Below are 15,754 nucleotides of genomic sequence, written 5' to 3'. Positions count from 1 at the left end.
TTTATTTATTCATTTATTCAACACAGGCTGTACCTGCAGCTGGTAAAGTTTTTTCATATTTAAGCTCTTTGAACACAGTTTACATTTTATTTCGGAATTTTTATAATTATTAATATTTCACTATGACAGGGTGGACATGTTAAGCTTGACAACATTCAGTTTCAAACACAATATGAGGGAAAATAGGAAACATAAGTATAGATACTTACTGTGTGCACAGCAGATGTATTAACCTCCTCTGAAGAAAATGGGCATGAGGATGCCAATGAGTACATCAGAGGGTTTCTTAAAGGGGCATTTACCACATCGTGACAGGGTGGATTTCAAGGATACATAATATAATGAAAACAAAATAAAAGTTGTCAAAAATACCTATTTTATCCAAAATAGTTAAAGACAATAAGAATAATTTTTGACTAATTTACCTACTTTTTAAACTCTAAAGTTGGCTAAGCAGTGTGTGGGACATGGCAATATCACATCCATTCAATGAAATAATATGCCAAAAATTGACAAAAACATATTTCAAAACATTTATAATTCTACCTATGGCGATGCAGTGGCGCAGTATTAGTGCTGTCGCCTTACAGCAAAAAGGTCGCTGGTTCAAACCTTGGCTCAGTTGGCATTTCTGTCTGGAGTTTGCATGTTCTTCCTGCATTTGCTTGGGTTTCCTCAAGGTGCTCCGGTTTTCCCCACAGTCCAAAGACATGCGGTACAGGTGAATTGGGTAGGCTAAATTGTCCGTACTGTATGAGTGTGTGTGTGTGTGTGTAAATGTTTCCCAGAGATGGGTTGCGGCTGTATGGGCATCCGCTGTGTAAAAATCGGCTGGATAAGTTGGCGGTTCATTCCGCTGTGGCGACTTCAGATTAATAAAGGGACTAAGCCAACAAGAATATGAATGAATGAATATAATTCTACCTGCATGTGTGTAAAAGTTTAACTAATTATATAAAAACATTAGAATTTCATTATTTCGCATTATGTTCATTCATTCATTTTCTTTTTAGCTAAATCCCTTTTATAATCAGGGGTCGCCACAGCGGAATGAACCACCAACTTATCCAGCACGTTTATACGCAGCAAATGCCCTTCCAGCCGCAACCCATCCCTGGAAAACATGCACACACACTAATACACTACGGACAATTTTAGCTTACCCAATTTACCTGTACCTCATGTCTTTGGACTGTGAGGGAAACCGGAGCACCCGTAGGAAAAATATTGACATTTAAATATTTTCAGGGGTATTTTGTTTTATTTATAGTTTTTTTAACTTTTATTTAAAATTATAAAGAAATGTAAATTTGTATTTTTTTTTATTTTTATCATTTATTTTAGAATTTAAGTTATCTTTGCTTCTTTCATTTTGTGTGGTTATTTATTTTTGTTTAATCTATTTGCACATTTTGTATTTATTTATGTAGATTGCTTTATTTGTGTGTAATTTTTTTCTCTTCTTTTGCATTTGTTTGCACTGCTGTTGAGCCGTAATATTGCAAATGTAAATAATCGGTTATGACAAATTTGAAAGAAATGTTTGGTAATTTTAACTGTTTCTCTGCTTTTTTTTTTTTTTTTGAGTTGGTTGTGTTTTGTTATAGTATAATTCAAAAAATTAAATATGCACAAAGTGTAATAGTCCAGAAAATAATGTAAGTTTCAATAAATAAACTAGTTTGTAGTTTCTTTATAGTTAGAAAAATACTTAGCAGAAATGTACTTAAATACATATATATTTAAGAAACTAATACAATAAAGTATAAATCAAATATTAATAGTACAGAGTAACTTTTTTTACCTGTAAATAAATTATTAAAAACTAAATAAAAAAATACAATTATCATTAAAGTTTAACATTTATAATAAACACAAATGTTGTTGCTTAAAATGGCCATATAAACAAAATTTTCCTCTTTCCCCTTTTTTTCTTCTCTTTTTCCCCCTCTTTTTCTTCTTTTTTCCCCTCTCCTCCCTTTCTTTCCCCTTCTTCCCTCTCTTCCCCCTCCGTAACAGACTATTGTTCCCCAGCTTAAACCCAGGGAGAACATGCAAACTCCACACAATAACACCAACTGACCCAGCTGAGGCTCGAACCAGTTACCTTCTGGCTGTGAGGCGACAGCACAATCTATTGTGCCCCCTGGGACTGATTTAATCTTGTGGGACATCAAAGGCACTTTATAGTGTTTTCATTCATTTTCTTTTCGGCTTAGTCCCTTTATTAATCTGGGGTCGCCACAGCGGAATGAACAGCCAACTTATCCAGCATATGTTTTACATCTGTGCCCTTCCAGCTGCAACCCATCACTGGAAACTTTATAGTGACAATGACCCTAAAACATATACTACTTTTTAAAGTTGACAACTACTGTTCGGTACTTGACAATGTTGTTGTATTATAAATAACGCAAAAATTCAAATTGCAACCCAATTTACGTTTTGACTTGATATTTCATTTTCAAAAAGCAGTTCAAATCTTGAATCCCGTCTAGATGAAGTCTGGATGAGATACAGCTGCGGATACACACGTCAATATAGCCTAAGTTTTGTGACACTGTACAACAATAAATAATATTTTTACATTACTGTACGTGTTGGGTTTAGTAAGAGACGTTAATAAAATACAATTTAATTGGCAATTTAATAAATAATATGAATAATACTCTGTATAATTACAGTTTTTACATTAGTGTGATGGTTGTGTTTAGGTTTGGGGTAGACCTTAACAAAATACAATTAATGCGAAATATAATAAATAAATGCCTCTTGTTAACTTTAGACCGCAGCTGTATCCCTTCTAGCAACAACGCCAGAACCCACCTTCATCACGTGGCCGGATGTATTTCGGCGGAGAAACAGGAAGCGCTAGAGAGAGTGAGCGATAGAGAGAAGAGAGCGAGTGAGGGAGGAGGAGTGGGGCGCTTGAATGAAACGGGCAGGCCGTGAAAACGCTGGCATCTCTGAAATCAGGACCACACTGGTCACGGCTGGGGTACGATATACACTAAGCTTTGTTTCACATCACCTGCCGCAGCACCTGCACTCACTGCGTGCCGCATACACATACACATACACACACCAGACGCGTAGGCTCGGCTGTGTCTTAAAACCTACCGAGCTGTCTTAACAACATTGCTTTTATAACATAACCGACGCGTACTTTAGAAAACCTCAACAAATGCTGTCTAGTTGGGTGTGTGACTTGTATTTTATACACAGCCGCGATTGACGGTGTTCAAAAGCACTTCTGTCTCTTGAAGCTGGTGCTTGAAAGAGGAATTGAGAGTTTGTGTGTATGCATCTTTTTGTTGTGGTTTCATTATCGTGACCTTTGACTGAAACAGAAAATTATTTCGCATATTAAAATAATTAAAGTTTTATTAAAGGGTTATTAGAGGAAGCTATACGTGCTAATTCTTCTGTGTGGAATACAAACCACAGAACCACAGTTTACTGTCAGAACTGTGATTTATTGCTTTACAGTATGCTTTGGTAATGTGTCAAACTGTAGCAAACGCTCGTGAATCTCTTTCAAAACTGGCTAGTCTCGTCATTACTCAAAGGAATTATTTCTTTGTAATATATGTTAGCCATTTTGATTATCGCAGGGATGCACTAAAGGGATGGGGTGTTGTCAAAATATTGACTGGTTCCGTAATTGATATTTGTCTCTTTCTCATGATGAACTTTTGTAATTAAAGTAGTGTTTCTACTGAGGTTTTGTATTCACACATTCAATCAATGACAGCTTGTGACACACTCCCTATATTGTTTACCATGGCACTTTGAACATTCGGCATGAAATCAGTGCATCTGAAAAGTATTCATAGCACTTTACTTTTTTCACATTTTTTATGTTACAGCCTTATTCCAAAATTGATTAAATTCATTTATTTTCTCATAATTTTACACACAATACCCCATAATGACAATGTGAAAAAAAAGATAAATAAAGAAACTGAAAAACATGTACATAAGTATTCACAGCCTTTGCCGTGAAGGTCTTAATTGAGCTCAGGTACATTCTGTTTCCACTGATCATTCTTGAGAGGTTTCAGCAGCTTAATTGGAGTTCACCTGTGGCAAATTCAGTTGATTGGACACGATTTGAAAAGGCAAACACCAGTCTGTATATAGTGTCAAAGCACAAACCAAGCATGAAGACAACGGAATTGTCTGTAGACCTCCAAGACTGGATTGTCTTGAGGCACAAGGCTGGGGAAGGTTACAGAATAATTTCTGCTGCTCTGAAAGTTCCAATGAGCACAGTGGCCTCCATCATCCATAAGTGGAAGATGTTTGGAACCACCAAGACTCTTCCTAGAGCTGGCCGGCCATCTTAGTTGAGGGATCAGGGGAGAAGGGCCTTAGTCAGGGAGGTGATCAAAAACCCGATGGTCACTCTGTCTGAGCTCCAGTGTTCTTTTGTGGAGAGAGGAGAACCTTACAGAAGGACAACCATCTGTGCAGCAATCCACCAATCAGGCCTGTATGGTAGAGTGGCCAGACGAATTCCACTCCCCACTTGGAAATTGCCGAAAGGCATCTGAAGGACTCTCAGACCATAAGAAACACAATTCTTTGGTCTGATGAGACTAAAATTGAACTCCTTGGAGTGAATGCCAGGCGTTGCATTTGGAGAAAACCAGGCACCGCTCATCACCAGGCTAATACCATCCCTACAGTGAAGCATGGTGGGGATGTTTTTCAGCAGCAGGAACTGGAAGACTAGTAAGGATAGAGGGAAAGATGAATGCAGCAATGTACAGAGACATCCTGAATGAAAACCTGCCTCAGAGTGCATCTTCTAGCAGAACAATGACCCAAAGCACAATGCCAAAATATCAATGGAGTGGCTTCACAACAACTCGGCTAATGTCCTTGAGTGGCCCAGCCCGAGCCCAGACCTAAATCCTATTAAACATCTCTGGAGAGATCTGAAAATTGCTGTACACCGTCGCTTCCCATTCATTCTGATAGAGCTTGAGAGGTACTGCAAAGAGGAATGGGCTAAAATTCCCCCCCAAAAACACGTGTGCCAAGCTCATGGTATCATATTCAATAAGACTTGAGGCTATAATTGCAGCCGAAGGTGCATCAGCGAAGTATTGAGCAAAGGCAGTGAATACTTATGTACATGTGCTTTTTCAGGTTTTTATTTTTAATAAATTTACAACAATTAAAAATTCATGATCACATTGTCATTATGGGGTATTGTGTGTAGCATTTTGAGGAAATAAATGAATTTAATTAATTTTGAAATAAGGCTGTAGCATTAAAAAAATTGTGAAAAAAGTGAAGCGCTTTGAATACTTTCCAGATGCACTTTAAGGAAGTATTTGGTTTAGGTATTGGGTAGGATTAGAGATGTGGTATAAGATCATAATTTAGAACTACTAGTTAACAGATAATAAATAAAAATAGGCAGATAATAAACCAGAAGTTAATAGTGTGAATTGTTAACAATTCCATGTTAAAAATTGGTTTACTCACTTTTTTAAGTAAAGTCAACATGTCACTTTTAAAGCAGCGAGTTTAAGTAAAGTAAATAATCACTTTTTACAGTGTTACCTAAGTTTTGAGACCATAATAAACCTATGCCCTTGGTTTGAAACCCGATGTTTTGCTTCTCTTTACTCTCTCGCCATTTTTTGATACCTTCATAAATGTAGAACAGGCCCTTGTTGTGAATGTTTAAACCTGATGTTTTTTTTTTTTTTTTTTTTTCGTTTACTCTCTCGTCATAGATGTGGGTGGCACCATGAGTGTAAAAGCTTTTGAGCTGGTTCCCGCCGTGGAGCGGGAGCAGGTGATGGGCGAGAAGGTGCGGATAAACATTGAATGCATAGAGTGCTGCGGCCAACACCTGTACCTAGGCACCAATGACTGCTTCATCCATCACTTCCTCCTGGAGGAGCACACCACAGCTAAAGGTAAACTGGCCTTCAACGCTCAAAAGCTCCTCCACAAATACCTGGGCCTGAAGAAGCCAGTGGTGGAGCTGAAGGCTGCCTCTGCTTTAGAGCGCCTAATCGTCCTCTGTGATTCGGCTATTACGGTTGTGGACATGGTAACACTGGAGCCTGTGCCCACTGGAGGTGCAAAGCTCAAAGGTGTGACTGCGTTTTGCATAAATGAGAATCCAGTGACCGGGGATGCGTTTTGTGTGGAAATGGCTGTAGTTTTGGCACGCCGACGGGCCGTCCAGATTTGTACAGTCCATGAGGACAGAGTGCAAATGTTAAAGGAAGTGACCACACCAGAGCAGCCTTGTGCCCTGAGCCTGGACGGGTACAATATCTGTTTGGCCCTGTCTACACAGTATATGATCCTCAACTACAGCACAGGAGCCTCTCAGGATCTGTTCCCTTATGACTGTGAGGAGAGGAAGCCCATTGTTAAAAGGATCGGTCGTGAGGAATTTCTCCTTGCTGCCCCAGGCGGACTTGGTGAGTTGAATGACCCAAACAGCATTGGTAATAAGTTGGCCCACTTGGAATCTGCAGTAATCTGCTGATTTTATTTTAGCCCATTATTCATTCTATTCATTTACTTATGAGTAGGGTTGTAACAATATACCGGTATGACGGTCTACCACGATTTGAACGTGCACAATTATCATACCATGAACAATTGCATATCAACGGTTTTAACCCTTAAAGACCGAGACAGCCGTCCGCGGCTAAAAATAAGTATTGCTCCTAAATGTTTAATAACTTTTGATCTGCTGATCTGATTCATACAATTCAAAGATTGGCATAAAGAAGAGAATCTCAGCTTTCCAGTGCTGTATCACATAACATTCGCGGACTTTCAGAGGCTCCGAAATCAGTGCGGTCACGTCATCAAAATTTGACAACGCTGATTTGACAAAGAAACGCTCGTCACTGTGTCTCTGGACAAACCAGACATGATACATTGATGCATTGTCCCTCCTCCATGCCCAGATTGGTTCAAACTCGCTATATCACAACCAATAAGCATAGGTTTCGCTTTTGTTTGTGGACCAACAGTGAGCTTTTTGAATAACACAGAATGAGAGATAGGCATACATTTATGCGCGGCTAAATAAAACGCAAAAAAAAAAGTTTTGCATGAAATAATTCTCATACTAAGTACTTTTGCATCCACAGCAGCACAGAAACATGACAAAACAGTGACACAGCAAAGACGAACTGCTGCTCTTGCTGTTTTCAAAAGACGCTAATGAAGGTGCAGCTGTTTGTCTGCATTGCAGACAGCCATATCCAAATCCATATCGATAGACAACCATATCCATGCTGGCACATAAAACCTAAGGATGTTCCATATTGAATCTAGTTTCGTTATGTAACTATTTATAGTATAGTAAATATTTATATCTATTTTTTACTGAGGATTTGCACCCTGTTTATTTGGACTTTATTTGGACTTTGACACATTATTTATTATTTTCTTATTTTTTATTTGTACATTGTAAGTGGTGTTGTTTATAGTAACTGAAAATATATTATTTGGAAAAAGTCAAATTTGCTTCACTGTTCTATTATTTTGTAACATTTGTAACATACCGTATACCGCGAAACCGTCAAACCGTGGTATTGTTTTAGACGATTATCATACCGTAAAAAATTCATACCGTTACAACCCTACTTATGAGTAGGGCCAGAAAGAATCAGCAGACATTTTTTGCTATTTCTGCTGAGAACTTTGTGAAACATCTGTGGATTTATGCGTAATGATTTTAGGAGTATCATAACTAAAATCTTAATAAATTAAATCAAAAGATAATACATTTGTAACTATTACACAAACTTATTTGGTAAACGAAGCAAGTCTCTCATATGATATACAGGGTTTAAACGATCCTGGAAAAGTTATGAAATTCCGAAAAGACAATTTCCAGGTCTGAAAAAGTTTTTGGTAAAACAAATAAACCCAAAATGTTTTGGAAAAGTGGTGAGAATTTGTTTAACAATTATCTGTGTACTTGAATATACAGTTGAAGTCAGAATTAGTAGCCCCTTTGAAAATTATTTCCTTTAAATATTTTCCAAATAATGTTTAACAGAGCAAGGAAATTTTCACAGCATGTCTGATAATATTTTTTTTCTTCTGAAGAGTCTTATTTGTTTCATTTCGACTAGAATAAAAGCAGTTTTTAATTTTTTGAAACCCATTTTAAGGTCAAAATGATTAGCCCCTTTAAGCTATATATTTTTTTCGAAAGGCTACAGAGCAAACCATCATTATTCAATGACTTGCCTAATTACCCTATCCTGCCTAGTTAACCTAATAAACATAGTTAAGCCTTTAAATGTCACTTTAAGCTGTATAGAAGTGTCTTGAAAAACATCTAGTAAAATATTATTTACTGGCATCATGGCAAAGATCAAATAAATCAGCACAGCCCTATTCAGAAGTATAGTTTAGTTTGTTCTTGTTCCATCTTCTTCCTTTTTTTACAGCCAGACAAAAGATGGACAAAATATTACCACTCTTTTGTTAAATGCTAAAGTTAAAGAAACTATTCAAAATCTCATGCTCTCTGCATGCAGACCCTCATGTACGCAGAACCCCCACCCTCCAAATGGATGGTAGATCTTTTTTGGACTCTGGTAGATACAATAGTGATTGAGGTCTGAATTCTCAGCTGAGAATCCCTTTAGTCACAACACTGCATTTTATATAGATCCTTCTTTAAGGAGTCTGTACCATAAATTGTTTTCAGAGAGAATGCTTTCATTTTATTTCTATTTTTATATGCGTTTTTCAGCCACACCCAACCTAAGATCTGAAGCGTCTTCTCATCTATGACTGTCATCATGTTTTTGTTTGTTTGTGATGAGTCACGCATCTCTGTATCTTGATCCCTCAGGGATGTTTGCTAATGCTGAGGGCATATCCCAGCGTGCACCGGTGAGCTGGTCCGAGAACGTGATCGCGGCAGCTGTGTGTTTCCCTTATGTGGTCGCTCTGGATGAAGGCTTTGTGACCGTTCACAGCATGTTGGACCAGCAGCTAAAACAGACGCTGTCATTCAGAGATGGACAACTCTTGCAGGATTTTGAAGGTAAAAGAGCTGTTCTCGTACATTTAGCATTTATTTCAGCCGTGCATTAATTCATTGTTGAAGTAGAGAAACTAGAATACACTGTAAAAAGTGTCAAACTGAGAAAATTAGGTTTTGCACCTAATAGGTTAACTGTTTTCAACTTAACATCTTACAATTTTTAGTAATAAATTAAGTAGGGCTGGGTGATTTGGCTTAAAATTAAAATTTAGATTAATTGAACATTTTAACTCGATTACAATTAATGAACGATTATTTTATTTTTATAAATATATTTTTTGCCTTTATAGTTTACTGACAAGTTTTGTACAGTAAATACAGTATGTTCACATATTACAAGTCAGAGATTTTTGAATGAAGGGTGCATATACTTGATTTTAAAGTAATTGAAGGAAGCACATCTATCTGTGATTATTTATTGAGTTTACAATTGCATCGTCAATTTAGTGCAAAGTTAGGTTCAAAATTGGGTCTATCATCTTACTTGACCAGAGATCATGTGACTGCAAAGTGGAGACAGAAGAATAAATCACCCTCAGACTTTAAAGCCGAATTTATACATCTGCATCGAGTGATCTGCGTGACCTACGGTGCTTGCCTTGTGCGTAGCCGTGCATTGGTATAATTCAGTGTGCTGTTTGTATTGCTCTGTAGTAACACTTCTAAGGCCGTACTCACACTAGGTACAGTTGCCTCGAACCGGGCCAAAGCACGCTTGTCCCCCCTCCCGTCTCCCCCGACGGCCCGCGCTCACACCATACCGGGCCACGGCACGCTTACGTCATCGCTGCTGCGCTGTTCAGAAGCGCTCTCTATGGCAAGCCTTTTTAGCATTTAAATCTTTGTTCTGACTCCATAAATATATTTAGAGATATCTCTAATTATATTTTGACTAGTCATAATTATAATTCGACTAGTCAGAATAACAATTATTCAAAAATATTTGCAGATATCTCTAAATGAGTTTTGACTCGTCACAATTGTAATTAGAGATATCTCTAACTGAGTTTTTACTAGTCATACAGATGTCTTTAATTCGTAATATTTAGAGATATTTACAAATATATTTGAAGATATCTCTAATTAATTTACTAATAGTCGAATTACAGTTGTAGATATCTTGAATTGGATTTTTGACGAGTCAAAACTCAGAGATATCTGCAAATATTTTTCAATGGAAGTCAATGGAGGAATATGACTAGTCATAATATATTTGCAGATATCTCCAATCTGATTTCGTACTAGTACAATTGTAATTGCAGATATCTCTAATTGTCATTCTGACAAGTCGAATTATAATAATGACTTGTCAAAATATATAATTATATCTCTAAATATATTTATGGATAGCCAGAACAAGGTTTAAATGTTAAAACGGCTTGCCATACGCTCTCATTTAGCAGCACAGTGGAGATTTCTCTAGTTATATCCTTTCAGTCGTTTGTTATGCAGTGACATGCAGTCAAATATTTCGCCAAACAGTCCTTAGGGATGCGGGGACACACAGTCAGATATTTTACCGGACAGATCCGCCACTTTTGGCGCTCATAAACAATCAAAGCTCTCGTGCTGCAGGAATGAGGAGATCTGCTGAAGGTGCGCAGCTGGCGTGCTGTGAGGAGTTTGCGTCTTTAATAAACTACGGCAGTTTGCGATCACTGAACAGTAAGAATGATTAATAAATCCATATCAAACAGTCCCTTAAAAGTCACGTCTCGCTTTCGGTTTCGGGCTTTGGCGCGTTTCGCGCTCACACACAAGCGTACCGCGCCAAAGCCCAAGTGTACCGCGCTCAGGCACACCTCTTCCAACCGGGCCAGGGCCGGCCAAGTGAACCGTGCTTGAGCCCGATTCAGCGCACTCACACTTCTCAAACGATCCGGGAAACGGGCCTGGGCACGGTACGGATGGCATAGTGTGAGTAGGCCCTAAAACGCTAGCTGGCACCGGGTTTTTATGTTCCTCTGTGAGAGTTTGAGTCTCACAGAGGACTGTTGAGTTTCTTCACGGGGAAACAGGCGGACGTGCAACAACTTTAATCATAAGGTAAACACAAAACAGCTCCTCCACGGGACTCCACACTTGTAAACACCCGCTCCAACTGGCTCTCTGCTGTCCCGCGGCTCTCTGCGCTGCCCACATGTCAACGCTACCAAGTTGACCAGTCACAGGGCTTGCACTGCGTGTCTTTGCAATGTGTATTTACGTTTTTTGAAAGGTGTATGGGTATGCTACCGAAGTCCATACGTGTGCTCTCTATATAAGTCAGTATAAATCAGCCTTAACAGAGCAGGGTGACGTGACTCCACACAAAGTAGGGAATATAATTGATAAAGTCGACCTAAGAAAATTAGATCAATTATAGGTTCTGAATTTCGGTTATTTTTCGATTAATCGCTCAGCTCTAAAATTAAGTTGGTCCTATGTTTATTTTTCAGTCCACTTTGGTAAGTTAGCTATGTTTAAGGGGTAATGATTCCTATTTTTCATGCAACCTAAAAAACATTTTCATACCAAACATTAGCTATGTTTTCATAAAAAATCTGAATTAACTTTGTGTAAAACTGGATTACTGCATAGAAAATGTGCGAATAAAGCATTGTTTCCATCTAATCCACAAGTCAAAGAGAACAAAATTGTCACTCCCGGATTAACTGGCGGCAAACATCAACAGTAAAAACTGAATTTGCTGTGGTAGAAAAAGCTGCGTCAATCTTTTCTTCATTTAATCAATGACTTGCGACTCAGAAGGCAATCCTGACACGCAGTAAACGTGCGGTGGTGTTTGAAGGCGTCAGACGTGGAGCGCAGACAATCTTGATTCTGGAGGTAATTAATAATATAATAAATATACTGAAATGGTTAAGGCGTTTAAAACAACAATTCAGATGCTTTACAGTGTGCTCAGTCTGCAGGTTTGTCCATTCACACACATTTTTATCATCACTTGATCTCTTATAATAAAATTACATCATTGTTTTTTAATGCACATACTAGGGCTGGGTGGTATATCCTGGGGATATATCGATAAGATTCCCCAACGCGATGCAGTATTATCCAATATCGTTCATATCGATATGGTTTGAGGCCACACGTGCGCATTCTGCATGAAACGGAGCACTCCAAGGTAGCACGCAAGCTCCACTTGCACAAATTTGCGCATGTGCAAATGAATAATTCACTCCATGAGTCATAAAAAGATTTGTTCAAAATGAACGATTCGTTCAAGAACGACCTATCACTGAAGCGACATGGAGGAACATGCAGTGCTGGTGTTGTATCGAATTGTTGTCTCCTGGAGCAAATCTGACTCCCCCTCGCGTTCACACGCATCTGTCAGCGCCCGCAGCTGTCACAGCAGTTTATTAGAAACCTTTTAACGATCATTTCTTCAGCAATTGATAGCAAGAATGAACATGGAAGCTTTATCAAATTGCCAAGCAACACCTGAATGTGTTCAAAAGAATTAAACGCCAAAATGGGACAAATTTATACCACATTTCGAAAGTGAAACCACCTCCTATTCACTGATTATAAGTTCAGCATTTATTACACGACTGTCTCTTCTTTACATTTATGTTATAACACATTTAGCTCTGCGTTATGGTCTGTTATAATGACAGTTTACATTTATTTGCTTAACCAGCATTTCATCACAGTACTCACAATTTCGTTACTTCTCATATCTATAATCTATTCATTTTCATCTTTTTATTTAATATTTAGTAAAGCAAGTCAAAACAAAACAAATGTACATGATTTTTACATGGAGTGAAAGGCTTCTCTTTAGAGGTCTTGGATATGTGCACTGTTTAATAATTGTGCAAAATAAATACATGTAAATGTGTAACTAAAGAGCATACAGCTGATTTAATTGTTGTTTATAAATCACACAGCTGTGGTATACAGGATTACTTATAACAGCACTGTAAATGTGACATAAAATACTGTTTCATATTTACATTCAATGTGGTTCTTTTCTATCCTGTGGTTTTCTATGGTTCTGTTTACTTTGTTATTTGCACAACAGCACATTAGTGCTGTGAATAGTGTTAAGCAGGAAAAAAAAAACCTGTACCGTATGTATTTATCAAAGATTTTGTTTATAATTTGTAATGTTTTGCAACAGTTTAAGCAGAAGAAAAACCTGTACTGTATTTTATTTATCAAAGTTTTTGTGCAGCTGTAGTTTTTTGTGCAGCAAGGAAAACCCCTGTGTTTGAATTATATTTTGCTCCAAAAATGTTTAATAAAGTCTTAATAAAGGCTTTAACTCTCAAGTAACCATTTATGGGAAAAATACCGGATATATATCGTATATCGTCATTCCTCCTAAAAATACAGGGATTTGATATTTTGCCCATATCGCCCAGCCCTAGCACATACTGGAATTTGTTCAGTAAAATTGTTTCCATAGTTTATACGCATCTTTTTTACCGAATAAAAAGTTTATCTTACTCAGTTATGCCCATATATTGTTTATGCTCATTTTCAAAATGTATACGCATCTTGGAGTTTCCATTAACTGTTTATTTATTTATTTATTTTATTATTTTTTTTATGCGCATATCCAAAATGCACATAAGAATAGGTTAATAGAAACGTAGCTACTGACTGATTGAAATAGTCATGTACAGACCAAATTAAAATGTTGTATTGCTTTACCATTCACCAGTATCCGCAAAACATAGAGAGCCTAGAAATCACCTTCTACTTTGTAGGTACTGCATTTGAATTTAAATGTTCTACTTGTACATTAGAAAAGTATGTTCTATACAGTATGAATGTGAGCAGTATGATTTCAACTCGGACGTACTACATCCGCCATTTTGTAATCATCACGTGACCCACCCCTTTCAGTTGCATCGCTTCACTCTAATTTATGAGTTCTCTGAATGTTAAAAATATTAAAAAGGTAAAAAGTAACCGCGGCTGCGATACCTACTACCAGATCTATTTTCAATTGTCAGACACCCACATGAAAATATACTATAGTAATTTATAGAAAATACTATAGTGTTTTTTTTTAACTGTACTGACACCTCCAATAGAGATAGAGAGATTGCACGAAATGTTGCTTGATTTTTACGTATAGGCAATAATGTTGCATCACCATAAATGACTGAGGTCATGTCCATATGTTGTGCGATAAGTCGACACATTGATTGTGACAGGCCTAATTATATGTATGATGTAACGTTTGTAAATCCTGAATCAGTCTCACCTGTTTAAACTGAAATACAGGGTTCCACATAATTCATTCATGTTTACCTAACACAAACCAATTAAGTTATCTAACACTTTTAACAAATTTATGTGGATTGAACATAAAACAGGTAAGTTGTCCCAATGAAATCTCAAGAATTGTTGTTTCAGCTCATTTTAATCAAGTAGTTTGAACAAGCAAAAAACATTTTTTTTAGTGTAGTTAGTTTTTCAAAACCCACAATAGATGCAAAATGAAATCATGTTGAAAATACTTAAAAGAAACAGCAGAGATGTCACTGCTTTAATCAGTTATATATAAAGACTTACTGTGTCTTAGTTTATATTACTTTAAATTACTAGTCTTGCAGTCTAGTGTTTACACGTATTGATTTTTCTGAAGTGCTGAGGTAAATGTCCCTACAAAGCAGCAAGGAAATTTTCTCCTGTCAGTTCTTGCTTGAGCTTGATAGGGCTTGAATCAGGACAACAACAACACACACACACACACACACACACACACACACACACACACACACACAAGAGTTATTCACATTTAATAAAGCAAGCTGTGCAGAGGTGTAGTGAAGGCAATTTACTCTGTAGCACCTGATGTAATTTGTTATGACAAGCCTAGATCAGGTCAGTCACCATACATCTTGCGTCAAAAACTCATTATTGTGCCCATCACAAGCTGGATTTTTTTTTTCAAGCTGTTAAATCATATACATTTGTCAGTTCTCACATGGTCTCATGACTTTATGCTAAAGCTTTTATTGATGGTTATTAATGGTTCCTGAATGTGAAACTGTTGTTTTGTGTAAACACAGTCATCCCTTTGACATCACTTTTTTCAATAGATCTCTGGAATTAAACATCAGTTCCCGAAGATAATCTGTAACATTTAGGGACCAGTTCTCGCTTTTAGCTAGTGGTTTATTACCTGGTTTTGATTAAGATACTGACTGTTTGTTTGTACTTACAAAGTACATAATCCTCATGATCTTATACTATATCGCAAACCCTGCCCAACACCTAAACCCATCTACAACCATAATAACTTTTAATAAGCTGCAAATTAGGAGTTTGAGCTAAAAGTATGTTAATGGTTTATTAATAGGGAGAAATGTACTTCCATTGTCTTCTTAGTGAAGTACTGCACTTATAAGTAAATGCTTCAAAAACTGTGAAAATACCACATTTATTAACATGTCTTTTACTTCAAACTCACTTTATAACTTTAGCAAGTGCTTGAAATGAATCCTCCAAACGAAGATAAGAACACAACGCAAGTAAGAAACACAACGTTTTTTTATCCTAAGCAGTAATAAAGTTCATTATCAGGACAATTATATAAAGAACTCTTCTACCATAAATTGTCATATATTGTGTTTATTATTCATGCTGAATCAATGAAAGCAGTTATATGTTCTGTTTATTCAATTTAGGGCTGGATGTATTGGTTTAAACATCAATAAATCGATGTATTGT

General features: G+C 37.1%; 1 protein-coding gene across 3 annotated transcripts in view; it reads left to right on the top strand.

Moving 5' to 3' along the window:
• The first annotated feature begins 2,873 nt into the window (after positions 1 to 2,873).
• The window catches only part of tgfbrap1 (transforming growth factor, beta receptor associated protein 1), a 30,177-nt gene continuing 17,296 nt past the window's right edge, over positions 2,874 to 15,754 (top strand). For 2 of the 3 annotated variants that reach the window (XR_012407390.1, XR_012407389.1), the window contains exons 1-3: positions 2,874 to 2,998; positions 5,754 to 6,455; positions 8,864 to 9,058. Coding sequence is in view for 1 of the 3 variants with exons in the window: in NM_001083554.1 (NP_001077023.1) it covers positions 5,768 to 6,455; positions 8,864 to 9,058 (883 nt within the window). In the remaining 2 variants the exon portion in view is untranslated. 3 annotated transcript variants of the gene reach the window in all.

This window comes from Danio rerio, chromosome 6, assembly GCF_049306965.1.
Source record: "Danio rerio strain Tuebingen ecotype United States chromosome 6, GRCz12tu, whole genome shotgun sequence".
Lineage (NCBI taxonomy): Eukaryota > Metazoa > Chordata > Actinopteri > Cypriniformes > Danionidae > Danio > Danio rerio.
This window is presented reverse-complemented; position numbering and strand designations above follow the sequence as displayed.